This window comes from Pseudorca crassidens, chromosome 13 (assembly GCF_039906515.1).
Source record: "Pseudorca crassidens isolate mPseCra1 chromosome 13, mPseCra1.hap1, whole genome shotgun sequence".
NCBI classification, from domain to species: domain Eukaryota; kingdom Metazoa; phylum Chordata; class Mammalia; order Artiodactyla; family Delphinidae; genus Pseudorca; species Pseudorca crassidens.
Genome location: NC_090308.1, coordinates 50,788,727 through 50,806,411, shown reverse-complemented (window position 1 = coordinate 50,806,411; position 17,685 = coordinate 50,788,727). Strand labels below are relative to the sequence as shown.

General features: G+C 47.0%; 1 protein-coding gene across 2 annotated transcripts in view; it reads right to left on the bottom strand.

Annotated features, from left to right (window-relative positions):
• Window positions 1-543: 543 nt before the first annotated feature.
• SCML4 (Scm polycomb group protein like 4) overlaps window positions 544-17,685 on the bottom strand; it is a 128,459-nt gene continuing 111,317 nt past the window's right edge. For both annotated transcript variants that reach the window (XM_067702426.1, XM_067702427.1), the window contains 3 exons: window positions 15,364-15,651; window positions 6,194-6,339; window positions 544-3,673 (listed from right to left, as the gene is read on the bottom strand). In XM_067702426.1, coding sequence (XP_067558527.1) covers window positions 3,548-3,673; window positions 6,194-6,339; window positions 15,364-15,651 — 560 coding nt within the window. In that variant the 3' untranslated portion in view covers window positions 544-3,547. The remainder of the gene's footprint in view (window positions 3,674-6,193; window positions 6,340-15,363; window positions 15,652-17,685) is intronic.

Genomic DNA, 17,685 nt, shown 5'->3' with positions numbered 1-17,685 from the left:
CGCTGTATAGCTCTGGTGGGCACTAAACCAGCCCACTGGGCTCCCAGGCGAGGCCTGTCCCCTTAGTCACACGGAGTAGAGCCTGGGCTGGCTTGGTGAGTCCAGTTAGCACCTGACCTGGGCAGGCCCAGAACCCCAGCACTGTCCCCCAGCTGCCTCCAGGGCACACCCTGTTGGTGTTAGAGGGGATACTTGGCAGTAACAGCTTAGAGAGGGTTCTGCCTCAGGGCTACAAAGCTGGGAAGGCATTTGAAACGAAGCAAATGCAAAAGCTGATACACTCCCAGCCACTTTCAAAGGCTCTTCCCACTACAGTGTCAGGAAACACACACACACACACACACACACACACACACACAGAGAGAGACGAAATGCACTTCTTTTACCTGAAGTCTTCACAAAGGGAATAATGTGCCTCATAAAATATTTTAAATGCCTTAGGCAACAGAACTGTCTCTAGATTTTTTTTTTAAACGTGTTTAACAGACAAGTGTAATTGGAAATGTTTGCGACATGAGCACACACACACACACTAATTTGAAATTATGCAAAACTATATCATTGTTTACCACAACCTGGAGCAAATCTACTGCCATGGAATAACAAGTAACACATCTGTACAAGTTCAAGGGCCCCCAAATAAGCTCCCATTCAGATGAGAATGACACACGTGGCATGACTCTGCCTAAGGTCCGTTTAGAGGAGATGGCCTGGTATGTTTTACATTTGCTGAGCTATTGAACTGCCTGGTTTGACAAGATTTTTGAAAGGGGTGAAAATTAATTTAATTGCAGTATTGCAACAATAATTTGGTCGGCTAACTGCATTTCAGTGCAAAAACAGGAAAGGAAGAATTTCCTCCTTAGGTTATTCTCTGACGTGACAGCATTCATTTCAAGAGTAATGAGATTTTTAAAAAGTCAAACCTTAAATATCATGGTTTCAGCAATCTGTCCTGCTTAAAGTTTAATGCAAAATGAGATAGCATCTCTGTGAGAGCAGTTCCACATGAACGTGGACCCAGTTTTCTCCTAGACTTGAGATGGGAAAATCTCTCTCCCCTGAAAACGACTCCGAGTATCTCCTTGACATTGTTTGCAGATGATTTTGATTTGGCGGCACCAATGTTGATGTGTTTGTACCGAGGGAGGCACTACTAAGAATGGTAGAAAGTTTTGAAAATCTCTATATGAGGTATATGTTGATGCAAGAGGCACCACAAGTTTCAGAGAATTGAGCAAAAATGGTGGAGTGAGGAACATAGGCTGTCGTGGGATTTTCTGGATCTCACTGTTTTCACACTGGCCGTTCTGAATATATACACTACCCATGGTTTTGTTTTTTGTTTTTTGCGGTACGCGGGTCTCTCACTGTTGTGGCCTCTCCCATTGCGGAGCACAGGCTCTGGACGCGCAGGCTCAGCAGCCATGGCTCACGGGCCCAGCCGCTCTGCGGCATGTGGGATCCTTCCGGACCGGGGCACGAACCCGTGTCCCCTGCATCGGCAGGCGGACTCTCAACCACTGCGCCACCAGGGAAGCCCTACCCATGGTTTTTTGAGGGCAACTATCTAACTCCAGATCAGCAGTGAGCACTTCACGATTTACAACCTTTGAGGGACAGAGTCCATTTATTGTTTCAAAATCTTGAAGATGCTGTCCCAAGGCCTGATTCAGGGTAGTTCTGTCAGGTGCCGGGACCAAGACATTCAGCTCTCCCACAGCCTGATAACGCAAGCTCAGTTCCATGGGCAGTTTTAGGACACTCTGCTTTATCCCTTTTCTGTCACACTTTAAGTCCGCCACCATTTGCGTGTCTAAAAAGGATTTTGCTCTGATGTGCTTTCTCAAATACCACTCATCAAGTGGGTCTAAGAGCATGGCTTGGAATGTTTCTTATGATCCTTGTCCAAGTTCTAACTGATTTATAGAGGATCAATACACAGATCTACCCAGGGCTGCCCTCAAGTTTGTACAGGTCTTGTCCTGCACAAGGTCACCTGGTGGAGGGGTGAGAAGGCTGCAATCCCACCCTGCTCCACTCACCGGCCAAGACGCCCGTCCAGGCTGCATCCCGAGGATGGTGTGCCTTTTCTGATTTGCATTTGGGCCAAGGGAGGCCCTGAGTGGCCCTTGATCTTCCCCCTCCCGGAGATCACAAAGTCTAGTATTCATCTCCTCCCTTACAGCACTACGGACGTTTTTTAAGGAAGAGGACACGCCCACGGCAAAGGCAAATTCATTTTGAAGATACGTTTCCTATTCAGTGAGAGAGGAAGGAAAAAAGAGACAGGGAGAGAGAGAAAGGAAAAGGATCAAAAGAAGAATGGAGACAAGGTTGCCCTTCTGCCTAGTAAATTGTGGATTCATTGTCCGTCTCTGGACACAGCTGCAAAAGGGTAGAAATCAATTTTTTTCTATTACTCCACGGTGAGAAAGGAAAACCTATTTGTAAATTGAATTAAACCCAATAATAGCACGTCTGTGTACATGCTATTATTATTAAAATTAGCCACACATACAACTATATAATCCCACGATGTAACTAGAAATCAACACTCTCCCGTTTCAAAACTTAGTAGAGACATCTTTCTTCTTTTTTAAAGAAACACCATGGCTAAATGTCACTAAGCTCTGCGGCATGCCAATACATCGACACCTCAGTAATGACGCTGGAAGGGAAGGAACTCCAAAGCCCCATCTGGGAAGAACGTGCTTCCAAATTCTTGACTTTGCTGCTGGTGCACCTCAGTCAGTCAGTAATGATTGGATATGAACTAGAACCTTCTAGAAGACGGTTTCTTCCCAAGTTGCAATCTGTGGTGCTGACTGTGGAATAAATTCCCTGTGTCTGTGTAGGCTAGGTCTTGTTCACAGAAACCCTAATCCATCCACTGGGTATTGAATATCAGGCTGCTGAAGTGAGGGTCCGGAAAATACATTAGCAGTCTTCCCTCTAGTGGGGAAACACAGTACTTCAGATAACTAGGAATAGAAAAGACTTTTTTTTCCCCTTCTCTTTCAGAGAGTGAAAGAATTCAAGTTTTCCAGATAGTGCAAGGTGAGGCATTTAACCTCAGAAGACAGCTTCCAGAGCTGAATTAAGCAAGGCTCACAATGATAGGGTCCCCAAGTCAGAGCTAAAGACAGGTAGTGCTGTGGTGGGCGTCCCCGCAGAGCCTGCAGGGACAAAGGTTCTTCTCACATCCTTGGACGTCTCCAGTGTCCTCCTTGGGTGATAGCATTCAGTTCTCCACATTCTCATTATAAAAACAGTACCCACCCTAAGAGCAACCAACCTACCAGAAATGTTAAAAATAACAGGCTTCTTTGTAATTTTTTGGCAAATCATCAACACAGAAGAACCTTTCAAAAGGGCCATGTTGAATTTTTTAAAAGGTCAAGATGCACGAGTTTTATAAAAAGACCAAGTCTTTGTGGCTGTTCTTGTTCAGGAGAGAATCTTTGTGATGGTGGCAAATGTTGTTAAGGCAGAAGAGGATCTGGAGATCTGTTGTCTGGATTTTGCTTCTATCTTTTAAACACCTTCAGAACTTGGCTTGCTTCAGTTTATCGATATGGTAGCAGAGTTTCAGTGCAGGTCCCAGCTTTAGGCCCAAGTATTTCATGATCATGTCACTCTTCAGCAACAGGAGGGCATTGCCATCAATCTCCTGGTGGAACAGAATCAGAAAAAAGAAAACCCAGAAAGTGGTCAAAGTAATCAAATAGTGGCCACAGTTAGAGTATGGTCAGGGAGTAAAGTAAGGGAATATGGATTGACTTAGATGCATATTCTCTTAGTCCCAAGGCAAGACCTTAAGAAAATAAACGAAAGCCTACAAATACTATGTGCTCCTCTTCCCATAGTCTCCCTGGGGTCGTTTGATACACTGGATCTTTCATATTCCTGCTCTCTCCTGATTGAAGGAATCTAACATAGTCCCAGCCATACTCCCAATATCCCACATACGTTTATCTCTTCATCCAATCTAGGGCTAAACAAGAAAGAAGTGTTCAATGGACTGAATGTGCCCCCCCTCCCCCCTCCCCAAATTCATATGCTGAAATCCTAACCTCCAAGTGGTGGTATTTGGAGGAGAGACTTTGGGAAGTAACTAGGTCATGAGGGTGGAGCCCTCGTGAATGGGATTAGTGTCCTCATGCAGTGGGAAGATGGCAGTCCGAAACCTGGAAGAAGGGTCTCACCAAAAGCAGACCTTGATGGCAACCTGATCTTGGACTGCCAGCATCCAGAACTGAGAAATAAATCGCTGTTGTTCATAAGCCAGCCAGTCCGTGGTACTTTGTTACAGCAGCCTGGACTGACTACGGCAAAGTATCATCCCATTAGACCCTGAAACTAGTAGCTACCTTTCCATTCCAGGTGCTGGTATAAGGCCCTGACTTCCATCCATCATCCTAATCTCTGGTTTCTTTTCGTGGGACACTCACCTGCCTTTCGCTGATTACCAAATTGCTAACAACACTCTATAAGGGATTTCAGGTGTTTTTTTGGCCCTGTCAATAATACTAGGTGGCATACAACTAAATAATGCACCTGCTTCATCTGAGGGTTTAGCACAAATAATTATGAAGGGAATGCCAATCCTCTGAGGTCCCGATATTGCTCCCATTTGTCTCTGAAAATGGTAACCCTCCAGACCGCATGTTGAACTGCAATGAAGACCCAGTGCAGCCAAAAAAATACATACATAAAATAAATAAGTTCAAAAAATAAATAAATAAAAATGTAAAAAAAAGAACACCTAATGCAGGTGGGAAGGTGGGAGGGACACTGTAAAGGTCATCTATGCTACATGTATAAGAACCCCGAGAGCATACCAGTAGGTACCACATTTTTCACTGCTGTAGCCAATCATTCTGCCTGTACTACCACACTGTATCACTCCTTAGTAAGGCTGGGTTTCCTCCTTCACCTATAGTGCTATTTTCAGATTACTAGAGACCAAGGGTAGAGATTCTGGGTGCTCAGGTGGGGAGAAGAGGCACAGTACAGGACTCATAGAGCAGCCCCTCTCATTCCTCTATCCAGCCAGCCACTCAGCCAGCACTGATGAAGCACCTACCCTGCGTCACTCAGAGCTCGTCTGCGGGCCCTCCCCGGGGCCTCACTGCCGAATGTTCTCTCTTTCCCCCACTTCCTAGACTTCCACTGCCTCCTGTCATGCTGGAAGGAAGCCAGAGTCCTCCCACCCAGATCTGTCTAAACATAACCCCTCTGCGGTCCTTGCTACATCCTAATCCCTGAAACCTGTGAATATGTTAGGTTACCTGGCAAAGGGGAATTAAGGCTGCAGATGGAATGAAGGCTCCTAATCAGCTGCCTTTAAAATAGGAAGCGTATCCTGGATTATTGGGGAGGGAGGAGACAGTGCAATCACAGGGCCCTTCGAAGTGGAGGAAGAAATCAGAAGAAAAAACCAAAGAGTTGGCAGCCTGGGAAGGACTCAGCTTGATGTTGTTGGCTCTGAGGATGAGGACAGTGAGGTAGGAGCCAAGAATGAGGGCGGATCTCAGTGCTGAAAAGGGAAGGAAATGAGTTCTCCCTAGAGCGTCCAGAAAGAATGTCAGCCCCACCGACACCTTGGTCTTAGCCCGGTGAGACCCCTGTCAGACTCCTGACCCACTGAACTGTAAGATAATAAACTTGTGTGGTTTTAAGCTACTACGTTTGTGGTGACGGGTTATAGCAACAGTCGATAACTGACATAGGAAGCTTGGCAGGTAAAGTACTAATTCTTACCTTTTTTTAAAAAATTACCATCTTTATATATTTTAGAATCTCCTAAATAATTATGCAAATATGTAGATGGCCTGCTAATCAAAGGCCATCTACGAGCTAGGCACTGTGCTGAACACTTTATGTGCATTTTCTCATTTAATCCTCAAAGCAGCTTAGGAATAGGCACTGTCTGTTGGCATATTGTAGGTGTGCTATAAACGTTTGTTTATGCACAGACGGATGCACAGACAGACGGATGGATGGGCAGGAAAACAGGCACTCCTGATAAAGGCCAAAGTGAGGGAACGGATGGGACAAAGAAACTAGGTGGTTGTTCCGCTCTGAGAACCCTGTGGTTCCGTCTGGCCTCCCTTGAGTGGTGCCCCCGGGCACAGTGCACAGCCCCCCGCAGCCCCCTGACCGCCCCCAGGCCCACCACTGCGCGTACATGCTTCCGGAAGAGCTCCACGTGGGGCCCCAGAGCCTGCGGGTCTGCGTCTTTCACGAACCAGACCACATCCTCCACGGACCAGGTAGAGGGGTTCCTGCTCCTTGGCCGCCGGGTGTCCTGCCTGTCCGGAGAAGGGCTTGAGGCTGGAAGGTAGAGCACAGAGAGGGAGGCCATGAGACAGCAGGCCTCGGGCCTTGGCACCTACCTGGTGCCTCCTGTCCCCACCTGGCCCTCGAGTCCAAGGCGGCGGCCCGAGTGACCTCCTGCGATAGAGAAAGGCCAGAAGTGCCTGATCTTGGCAGGAGCCTGGAGCACCGGAGGCCACTCCTAAGGGCAGCAGCCTCCCCCTCTACACAGAGGTTCTCTGCTCTCCCAGGGAATAGAGCATTGGAAAACGGATCTCCTCCAGCAGGTTGAAATGCTGACCCATGTTAGAGTTTTAAAGACCCCTCCTGATCAGTCCTGTCTCAGTGGGCCCCGGGCCTGCTGTAACCAGGTTCCATGAAGCTCCAAATAGACCTCTGTAGTGCTGTGATGCCAAAACGACTTCAGGTCCTTTCCGCCTCCACTGGTGTCACCCTGAGACAAGAAGGACGCAGCGGAATGGAGGGGCATTTTGTGCTTGTCCTGGGTCTCAGAAGCCCTGTCTGTGAGAGGTCCATGCCCTGCTCTGCATGTGCAGAAAGAAGACTCACCGCCTACACTGAGCACCTCGCCAGCCCTCAGGTCTGTCAGAGCACGCACTCCAACCTCCCACTAGATGAGGGATTCCTTGACAACAGGAGCCTAATTCTGTGCCTGGTCCACAGCTGGTCCCTGGTCAGTGATTGTGGCATGAGTTGCATTGCTGCATAAATGCTTTTCCCACATGGCAGATTAAAAGGTGCAGGACATATGAAGGAGGAGAGAGTAGTGAATCAATATTTAGGCAATATTTAGGGGGTGACTTGTTTTGTATATCCCAAACGAATTCATCCTCTTTCCCTAGAACCAGCATCCCCTCCTATCTCTCATGTTTCTGAAACCTCAGTGATATCTCTACCTCCTGTCCCTTATTTGCTCCCTGCATTTAATTATTCTGAAGCTATTAGAAGGATGCCTCTCACACTGGTCTCCTCTCTTCCATCCCTGCTGCCCCAATCCGGGAACTTCTTACCTGACCCTCTACAAAGGTTTTCTAGCAGATGTCCTCACCTCACGCTTTATTCCTTCTAGAGCAAAAACTGTCACGTCTTCACACTCTCCCTAGTGCCCCTTGTGGATGCCCCTCGCCCGTGCACCAAGTCCGTACTCTAGCACAAGATCAAGGGCTCTCTTTGGTCTCAAGAACATCTTTCCTGCCTGGATAGAGAGGAAGAGCTTTGGTGCCAGAGAAACCTAGGGACAAATCCTGGAGCTGCCCATCGCTAGCTGTAAAATGGCAATGCTCTCCACCTGGAAGGGCAGCTGTGAGGATGCAAGTGGGATTGGGGCTGGCCTTATGGTTGACCTGCATCAGGTGGTCCACAGAGGGAAGGAGGCACCCTGCCTGCCTCCCTGCCCGCCTCCCTGCCCTTCTGCACACTCCCATCTGGGCATACTGGTTCTGACCGAAAGTTCCTCCAGCTTCCAGTCTCCACCTTAGCTAGTGCTTTTGCTTCTCTCTAGAAGGTGTTTACCTTCCCTCCTTTCCAAAGAAGCTCTACCAGCCATCAAAGCCCAGGTAGACCCCTTCACAGGCAGCATTTCCGTGTCCTGCCATCTGGATGTCATCTTCCTCTACCTTTAACTCCCAAATTTTTGTTTGCGTTTTTCTTAAAGATGCTTTCCACATCTGCCTTGTATTACCATTATGCATGTGCTTGCCTGGAACCTCCAGTTAGTTTTAATTTCTCGAGGATTATCTTTTGCATCTTCCCCCTATTCATCCACGGACAGCTACTGAGTGTCTCTTGTGTACCAGGTCCTGGGCAAAGTGTTTGGTGAAAAATGGGATCCTCTCATTACAGAGTTTATAATCATTGACTCTCCACAGCTCCATGCAAATATATTTGTAATATGGGTTCAATGAATGTAAAATGACTCAATATACTTTGCAGAAACAGTATAAGTAACTTACACAAAAGCTTTGTGCGAGTAATCCTTAATCCTATTTTCAGGCTCTGAACAATGAAGCAGCTTCCCTACAGAATAAATCTAAGTTAGAAGTTGGGAAGCCTTCACTTCCATTTCCCTTCTTTAATCTCAGGGTGCAGTGGTTTTCTGCTGTCTCCTTTTTTCCTCCTCTTTTCAATGTACTTGAGAAGTGCACGGTTCTCCAGTAGTGCTGAGAAAAGTACAGCATCACATTTGAAGTCTGTCCTAAATACATAATAGTTTGGTTGAGAATTGGATTTACTTTGAGATTTTCCCTGCCTTTTCCTTGTTGGACCTGGAAGGGTCCCCTAAGGTGATTTGGCGCGGGCTGGGGTGGTGCATTTTGGCGGGAAACTGTTAATACACCCTGGGGCCATCTGAATGCCGACACATGCTTATTAGAGATGATTTCACTGCATTTAAAGACATCTGCACTCAACATGGGGAAGAGAAACCACGGAAATCGCATTTGCCTTTGGAACCTGCCCCATTGGAGCGTCGGCGATAATCAGGGTGATAATAGATGCTCTGATTACAAAGGCGGGAAGTCTTCAGTGCCAAGAATGATTTTAGAGTGATCAGAGCGGAGGTCAAATCTAATTTCCTGTGTTTGACAGGAAGGAAAACCACCAGACCGACTCACAACACCATCCATGGGAGCCTAAGGTCCTTTGAGCAAAAGGCCAGGGAAATACTTTCCCCATGAGCCACAGCCGTGGAGTTGAGCAAGGTGGTCTGGCTTGTCTTTATGGGGAAGCTCTCCAGGTGATGGATGTGGAGGGGAAGTGGCTCCGCTCCTGGCACCTGGTACTAGCTGTGGGCGTTTTCACTTTTGCTTTCTGAGGTGCCTCACAGTCACACAAGACAGCAGCGGGAAGCTGTCACACCTCGGGACCTGCTCAGGATCCAAAGCCCATGAATTAGCTCTAGGAGGAAGAGAGGGAACTTTCTAGCAGGTTGGAAGAGCCTTTGCAATGGCCTGTGCTCACACAAAGATAATAAGTACACTAGCCCCTCCAGCTGCTGCGAAGGTGTCAGGAAGATAGATGGGTCTGGCCTGACACAGCCAGGCCAGGCAGATGTGACTGGACAGCAGTCAGACGTGATAGAGGTGAAAATATCTTGCTCCTAAAGGAACAGAGCATGCAAAGCGCTTGCCAACTGCCTTTATGGGAGGTGGCATTCTCCAGCGCCGAGAACTTCGTACGTGGTCGGGTCTGTTCCCTGGGCGATGCGGGAGATGTGTGTATAGTAAAACCCAGCTGTGAATGGATGTAGAATGAAGGATGGTGGTGGCTGTTTCTAACGCTGAACTCACATCCACCAGGAATAGACTGACTGTGAATCTGTCTAAAGCAATCCCGGATATCTTCACAGCCCCGGTACTCGTGCTGCTGCCTGTGAGTCGCTCTCTGTCTCACACAGACCCACAAGCACATGCATAATTTCCTTTTGTTCATTCATAATTCAGAGGAAACTTTTTAGCTAACAATAGAGTCATGTGGAAGAATGGAAGGAACAATGAGCTGGGAGTTAGACGCCCTTACCACCCACCCTCTGTGCAAGCGTCTCTGTGCTTCTTTGGTGTGAAATAAGGAGTTAGGAAGGATCTCCGAGGTCCCTTCACACCACAGGCTGTCCCGGGCAACACGAGGGACATCTGAAGCCTCATCAGTGTGTCTGTGTGCAAAGCACAGTGAATGCAGAGCCAATGGCCAGGTTTTGAGCCCCTTCCTGGACCTGATCATTCTATTCTCTATGAGCCTCCGTTTCTTCATCTTGTTTCTCAAAAGTATTGTAGGAGTCAAGTGACTATATGGCTTTGGGCTGGAGCCTGACAAGAAGCGTCTTGGAAGGAAGCCCATCAGTCTCCAAAAGGGGCCCCTCAGAATCATTTGTTAACATTTGTTAACGTTTGCCTCTCTGGAATTGGACGCTGTCAGCGAGCAGGGCCCACATCTGTCTTGCTCACAGCTCCATCCTTGGACCTCAGAAGAGGCCCTGGCATATTGTGCTCCATAAGTATCTTCTGGCCAGGACTGACCAACATCTCTTTGAGTCTTAGTTGCCTCACCTGTCAAACACCTACCATGTTGTGAGGATTAAATAGGATAATGTGAAGCATTAAACGGTAAGAATTAATCAAAAGATAGTTGCTATTCTTATTATTATGTATCATTCCATAATGGCCAATAGATTTGTCTTCCTAAATTCTGTGGTCATCAGCTCACTTCCCTGTTCAGCCATGTCTGGTTTCCACAGAGTAAAGAAAGCTCAGTCTGCTTGACTTGAACCCCAAATTTCCCAGCATGATTTCCCTTGGCGTCCCTGAACAAACTCTTCTCTTTCCTTGGAATGAATAAGCCGTGCCGCACCTTCACTCATTCCCCGCCCCCCACATCGAGCGCTGTCCCCATTCTTCTTTCTCTTGCTGAATTGTTCTCTATCCGTCACCCAACACCATACCCTATGGAATCAAACTCCAACCCATGGAAAGCATATGAGTGGTAATAACAATGTCAGAGTCACTTCAATTCTGAAGCTTGGACATACTTGTGGTTGGGAATGCTACAGCATCTCCTGTTAATGCAAATGTCAGGAAGCTTTTGTTATCTAAAACCTCTTTTTTAAAAAAAATTTTATTTTTATTATTATTTTTTTTGCGGTACGCAGGCCTCTCACTGTTGTGGCCTCTCCCGCTGCGGAGCACAGGCTCCGGACGCGCAGGCTCAGCGGCCATGGCTCACGGGCCCAGCTGCTCCGCGGCATGTGGGATCTTCCCGGACCGGGGCACGAACCCGCGTCCCCCGCATCGGCAGGCAGACTCTCAACCACTGCGCCACCAGGGAAGCCCTAAAACCTCTTTATAGCTCTTAGTGATTATATCTTGGATGAAAGACAGAGGAGAGCTCTCAGATTTTCACCTGAGTATCAGCAAAAAAACAGGGAAACGTGTCCTTTGAATACATCCCTTCAGAGTCCACTGACAGAGGCGATGGGCATGATGTATCAAGACAGCAGGAGGAATTACAAACAGCGCTGCAAAAAATTTCCTTGCACATGTCTCTGAGGAAGTTTTTATAGGTTATGTTCCTAGAAGTATTATTGGGTCATAGGACATGAACATATTTAATGGAATATACACAGTAATTTGGGTAGCATTAGTACCATCATGATATTGGGTCAATTGATGGGTATAATTTAACTATTGATTTATTCATTTTTATGTCCTTTAATAATATTTTATAATTTTTTAAATAAAAGAGTTGCACATTTAAAAAAAAAAAAAAAGACAACAGGAGGCCAGGGTAGGTATTCACATGAGAGAGAGGACTGAGAAGTTTGTCACGTCATCGATACCTACTGTCCTGTGCAGCCTCATGCCACTTTCTGGCTTCTGCGGTTTTAAACCATTTTGATTAGCACCATGGGGGAGGACACAAAGGACATTTCTATGTCCCTTCCAGGTTTATGACTTAGGTCAAACCCCCTTAAAGAGATATGGTTTCTTAATACCAACTGCTTTCACTTGGGATGCAATTTCAGAGCAATACTGAGCACTTCTTTGGGTGGAGGGAAAACTTAACAGCCCTCCAGAGGGCCTGCAGCTGGCACCTGGACTGGCAGCTAGGTGACAAATGGGTAAGGAGGCCAGGGGTTTTCTCTCCTACTTTAATATACTGCCACTCAATTCAGCATGGTTTATCTCCATGGTTTCCAAATGCGTTTAGCTGTGCAAACTTTGTTCAAACTACACAAATGTAGAACCCCACTCTTCTAATGTGAAGAGGCCCTGGTTAAAGAGGGCAGTGTTGGAGTACCATCTGCTCCCATCCCCTCTCTCCTATGCCCTAGAACCTCTGAGGGACCCCTTGAAGCCCATTTTGCATGGTTTGAAAATCCCTGGGATAATTTTGAAAGCCACCTTTGGAGTCAGTTGAAGTCAAATCCTGACTAAACACTTGACTGACTTGATCTTCAATTGCTGTATATGTAAACTGAATATAATAATACCTACAATAATAATATATACTTGCTATAATAATAAATTATAAGATATAACTTATAATAAGTCAGAAATATTGTGTGGAAAGTGTCTGGCCCACAGTAGGTGCTCAATAAATAGCTATTTAGGATATGCCTCAAACAGGCCCCTTTCCTGGGGCTGCAGAGGATTCAAATATGAGTGAGAGACCTCATGAAGCTGAGAGTCTGGCTCCTACTATGGGACAAGAGAGAGGAAGTACTAGAGATGAGGAGACAAAGTGCCACAGGAGGAAACAGGAGGGAAGGAACATTTCTAATCAGCAGTGACTGAAACTGCCAGTTGCCGACCCAATCTTTTTTCCACTTCTGCTTACATCTTCCTGGCCACGGTCAGTGGCTTGCTTGGAGTGGAAGGCAGCAGGCACTGGTGGGCTCCATTTCTCTGGTCTCACCCAAGATCCTGAGAGGCAGAAGTCCTGAGCTAGTGGGGCTCTCCTGGGGTGCATCTAGGGCTCTGACAGAGAGGGCTCTCTCAGAGCTTGTTCGGAGCAAGGATCTGGGCTTCTCTTTGGCTAGATTACCCAGACAGTAGATGAGGACCTAATTCCAGGAGAACAAAGGGCTGAAGCAGAGATGAAAAGGAAGGACGGGGGGCTGTTGGAGTTGGGATGGGAGTTCGTCCCAGGACTCTGTTGGGAGGAGGCAGAAAGAGAAAGGGGGAGGGAGCTAAATACCTGAGACCCCTTTGAAGGGTCCTGGATTCCCCTCATCTGGGCCACCAGATGGGCTGGGATGGGGCGGACAACTCTTCAGTGACAGATGGAGTGGTAGAAGTTCTCTCCATTCAAATCGTGCCTTCCCCTTACTACTTGAAATCCTACACTTAAGACATAGGGTCTAAGATTTCACCAACTTAAATAGGAGAGTAAATACCTCCTTTTTAAAGAATGGCAATACTCTTAGGTTTATGAGTCCATTCCATCAGCCTGGTGTCCTGTGATCACCACCTCACGCAGCTGGGAATTGCACTGAGGAGAAGAGGTTGAGAGAAGGAGACGTGTGACGGGCAGAGGGACCCCTGCCGTGTGACGGGATGAGGGCTTTGACAAGCAGGGGCAATGTGAGGGCACTGGGCTCCATGTGGGGAGTGGAATGGGGTAGAGAGAAAGAATGTTTCCTGAACGCCTACTATATGTCTGACATTACACTAACTCTGGGGATAAACCTAGGAAATAACTGCTGCCCCTCATTTGCTTTATGATGCGGGTTTGTGCGTTTACTTTATGATGCGGGTTTTGTTCCCTTCTCTTGTTCTTAGAAATCAGATGCAACAACGTCTCTCCCCTTTGGAAAATGGGCTCTGCCCACTCAAACCTGCCTGGCCGACGGCCCTGCATGACAATGTTGGGGAGCAGGGCCATCCATGTTTGGCAAGAGCCCCCATGGCTGAGGGAACAGTGCCTTGCCCCTCAAAACTGTCTCCCCTCCTGGGCCCACAGAGGCGCATCTGTGATGGTGAGGCTCTTTGAGGGGAGTGTGTGGAGGATCTGGGATCATACGCGATAGCTCACCACTGTGGCTGTCAGGGCTACCAGTGGACGAGCCAAGGCTCAGAACAGAAATGCCAGAGAAGACAGCCAGCCCGCAGGAGGCACCAGAGGGGCAAGATGAAGACTCCCTGACTCCCGGGACTCTGGCCTCCTTTCTTTAGAGTTCTCAGGTGTAGAGTTGATGGGCTGTGATCTGTTGAGGGGTGTGTTCACGTGATCTGTCATTGCTGATGTTTATTGAGCTCTTACTAACTCTTAGGCCTTGTACTAAATACACATGAATTTATTTAATCCTCCCAACAAACCTATGAAGTAGGTGCTATTATTATTATTCCAATTTCACAGGTGAGGAAACTGAGGCACAAAGAAGTTCAGACTTGCAAAAGGTCACACAGTCAGAAAATGGCAGATCCAGCATTCCAACCCAGGCCATTGGGCTCCACAGTCCATGTGATTATCCACTATGCTCTATTCATACTCAAATACTGAATTGAAAATGATTTTTTTAATAACATAAATCAAAATGGACATCAACCTACCCCTAGAATGAAAGTACCTTCCTACACTGCATTCCAATAAGCTAACTTTAATGGGTGAGACAGAAGTAGCATCATAACCAGTATTGTGGGAGGCCCTTCTTAGTGGTCCAGTGGGTAAGACTCCGGGCTCCCAACACAGGGGGCCTGGGTTCGATCCCTGGTTGGGGAACTAGATCCAACATGCATGCCACAACTAAGAGTTCACATGCCACAACTAAGACCCGGTGCAGCCTAAATAAATAAATAAATGGAAAAACAAAACAAAACAAAAAAACTTACGGGACAAAATAAATAAATAAATAACCAGCATTGTGGGAATTTTACTTAACTCTGGTCTGCCCACGTGTTTGTACCCTGCAAGAGTCAACCACTGTGCAAGAGAAAAGTCTTTAGCAACTTCTGGTTCTTCTTCTTCCGGGCACAGAGCTACTCTACACCTCTCAGATTCCCCCAGAGTTAAGTGTGGTAAAATGGCCAGCTCTTGCCAATGACACGTGAGTAGAAGCGATGGGCATCACTTCCAGGCTCTAGGGAAACATGTTCATCTTCCTCGTTTGTTCCTTCCGTTTCTACCACTAGATGCATGGGGCATGGGGGCCATAGGGGACAGGAAAGTCATGAAATGGACAGATCCTGGGTCCCTGAGTTGGGATACACACACCAACTAGGAACACCCACTTTGGACTCCTGGATAAAAAACTTCTATTGTATTTGAGCCACTGTACATTTTGGATTCTACTTATTCCTACAGCCTAACTTACTCTAATACACCATTTTCTTTGCTTATGGTCAAAGGTTGAAGTCAGCTGCCCTCAAGAACAACAAAAATCCATGAAGGGATTTGTGGAAACTTCTAATTTCCCAGTGTTGCTGTGTTCAGACCGCTACAGTCCCCTGGTCTCCCTACATTTGGTGGTCCCAGGGCAAGGGCAGAGGAGGTTAGGTCATGGGGAAGGCAGTGCACGCATTACATTACCACATCTGTTTCCTTCAAGAGAGGTCCCGTTTCTCTTGGGGCTGGAGCCAGGGGGCCTCAGCCCAGGTGCTGAGGGGCCTCCAGAGGACATGGGGCTGGTATGGGGACCACCAACTGTGGTGGCTGAGCCTCCCCCAAGGTGGCCGTCTCCAGAGTTCTGCCTCTTGCAGTACAACGAAGAGGAGGTGGGCAGGGAGCCCCTGTGGCTAAAGGCGGAGGAGGAGTCCACGCTGTAGCGGCTCATGCTCGCAGGGTTCACCAGGCACTCCTCAGTGGTGACTGTTTTTGCTAAGCAAGAAGGCAGAGCAGAGAAGCAGAGATCAGAGAGCAGTTCAAGAAGACACCTGGTGCTGGGTCTTGGAAAACCTTTCCCCGGCAGCACAGGTGCCGCTATCTGTGGGGATGGCAGATGAGAAGGAATGGATACCACGGCATAATCCCAAATAGTTCACCTCTCAGCAGATTGACACCTCACCAACGAAGCATATTTTAGTAGGGATTGGGACATATGACCCTCCATGTTCTGAGGAAAATGTGATTATCTTGGTTATTGATGACTTGTAAATAAAATTCAAACAAAGGTCTTTCTCCCTCCATGGCTCTGCTCCTCCAAGAGTTTCTGCCAGCTTGGCAGAATCTCCCTGCTCCGTCTTTTCTTGCCCATCACCACTGCCTCCCGCACCTGGCCCATGATTCCTGGGAGAGATCAAGCCAGAGTCACAGTGTCCCAGAGTTAGGAGTAACAACTTCGGCCTGGGTTTTTTTTTTTTTTTTTAACATCTTTATTGGAGTATAGTTGATTTACAATGGTGTGTTACTTTCTGCTTTATAACAAAGTGAATCAGCTATATGTATACATATATCCCCATATCCCCTCCCTCTTGCGTCTCCCTCCCACCCTCCCTATCCCACCCCTCTAGGTGGTCACAAAGCAGTGAGTTGATGTCCCCGTGTGATGCAGCTGCTTCCCGAAGCTATCTGTTTTACATTTGGTTGTGTGTACATGTCAATGCTACTCTCTCACTTCGTCCCAGCTTACCCTTCCCCCTCCCCTTGTCCTCATGTCCATTATCTATGTCTGCATCTTTATTCCTGTCCTAACTCTAGGTTCATCAGAACCTTTTTTTTTTTAGATTCCCTTTATATGTGTTAGCATCCAGTATTTGTTTTTCTCTTTCTGACTTACTTCACTCTGTATGACAGACTCTAGGTCCATCCACCTCACTACAAATAACTCAATTTCATTTCTTTTTATGGCTGAGTAATATTCCATTGTATATATGTGCCACATCTTCTTTATCCATTCATCTGTCGATGGACACTTAGGTTGCTTCAATGTCCTGGGTATTGTAAATAGTGCTGCAATGAACATTGTGGTACATGACTCTTTTTGAATTATGGTTTTCTCAGGGGATATGCCCAGTAGTGGGACTGCTGGGTCATATGGTAGTTCTATGTTTAGTTTTTTAAGGAACCTCCATACTGTTCTCCATAGTGGCTCTATCAATTTACATTCCCACCGACAGTGCAAGAGGGTTCCCTTTTCTCCACACCCTCGCCAGCATTTATCGTTTGTAGATTTTTTGATGATTGGCCTGGGCTCTGACACAGGTGTGATGGTGCTTCCTCCCCACACTTTTAGTTCCAGTACACACAAGGGCACTAACCTTCCACCAAAGCTAACAAACTAGGGACACAAATGCTGATCTGGATGGCCCCATGGTCTTCCCCAAACCCTGCAGATGAGAGAGAAAGAACCAATCTAAAGTGCAGGGGGAGTAGAGGACCTGGAGGCTCTGCCAACCTCATCATCAGCTCCCCCACCCAAGTAGATCAGGACTTTCTACACTTTTAAAGCTCATTCTTGCAGCCTGTTGAACTCTGCGAGCTATACCTGTGGCCAAATGGTGTGGGGTGTTTTGCTTTGTTTTGTTTTGAAGAACAAAGTCCAGAGTAATTATAGGGATAGAAAGAGGAAGAAAAATATTCTAGTAATTCCTTTTCTTCAGTCCCTCCCACCCCAGACAAGACCATATCTGTCTAGCCCCATCAACAATCATCTATATACTACACATGATCAAAACAGATACAGACATTCCCCAAAGGCATTAGAATAACAAAAACCAAGGGATCCTCCAATGTTGGCAATGAGTAAACACATTTGGGCCACAAGATCCAGATGTCTTCTTCATGTATGGATTCCTCGCACAACATAGATATTGAAAGATTAAGAATAGATTTTATTAGGGGAACTAGCAGGTCTTCTCATAGATGGGGATGCATATGGAGCTTGCCTGGAAATAAAAACCATTGCATATGGAA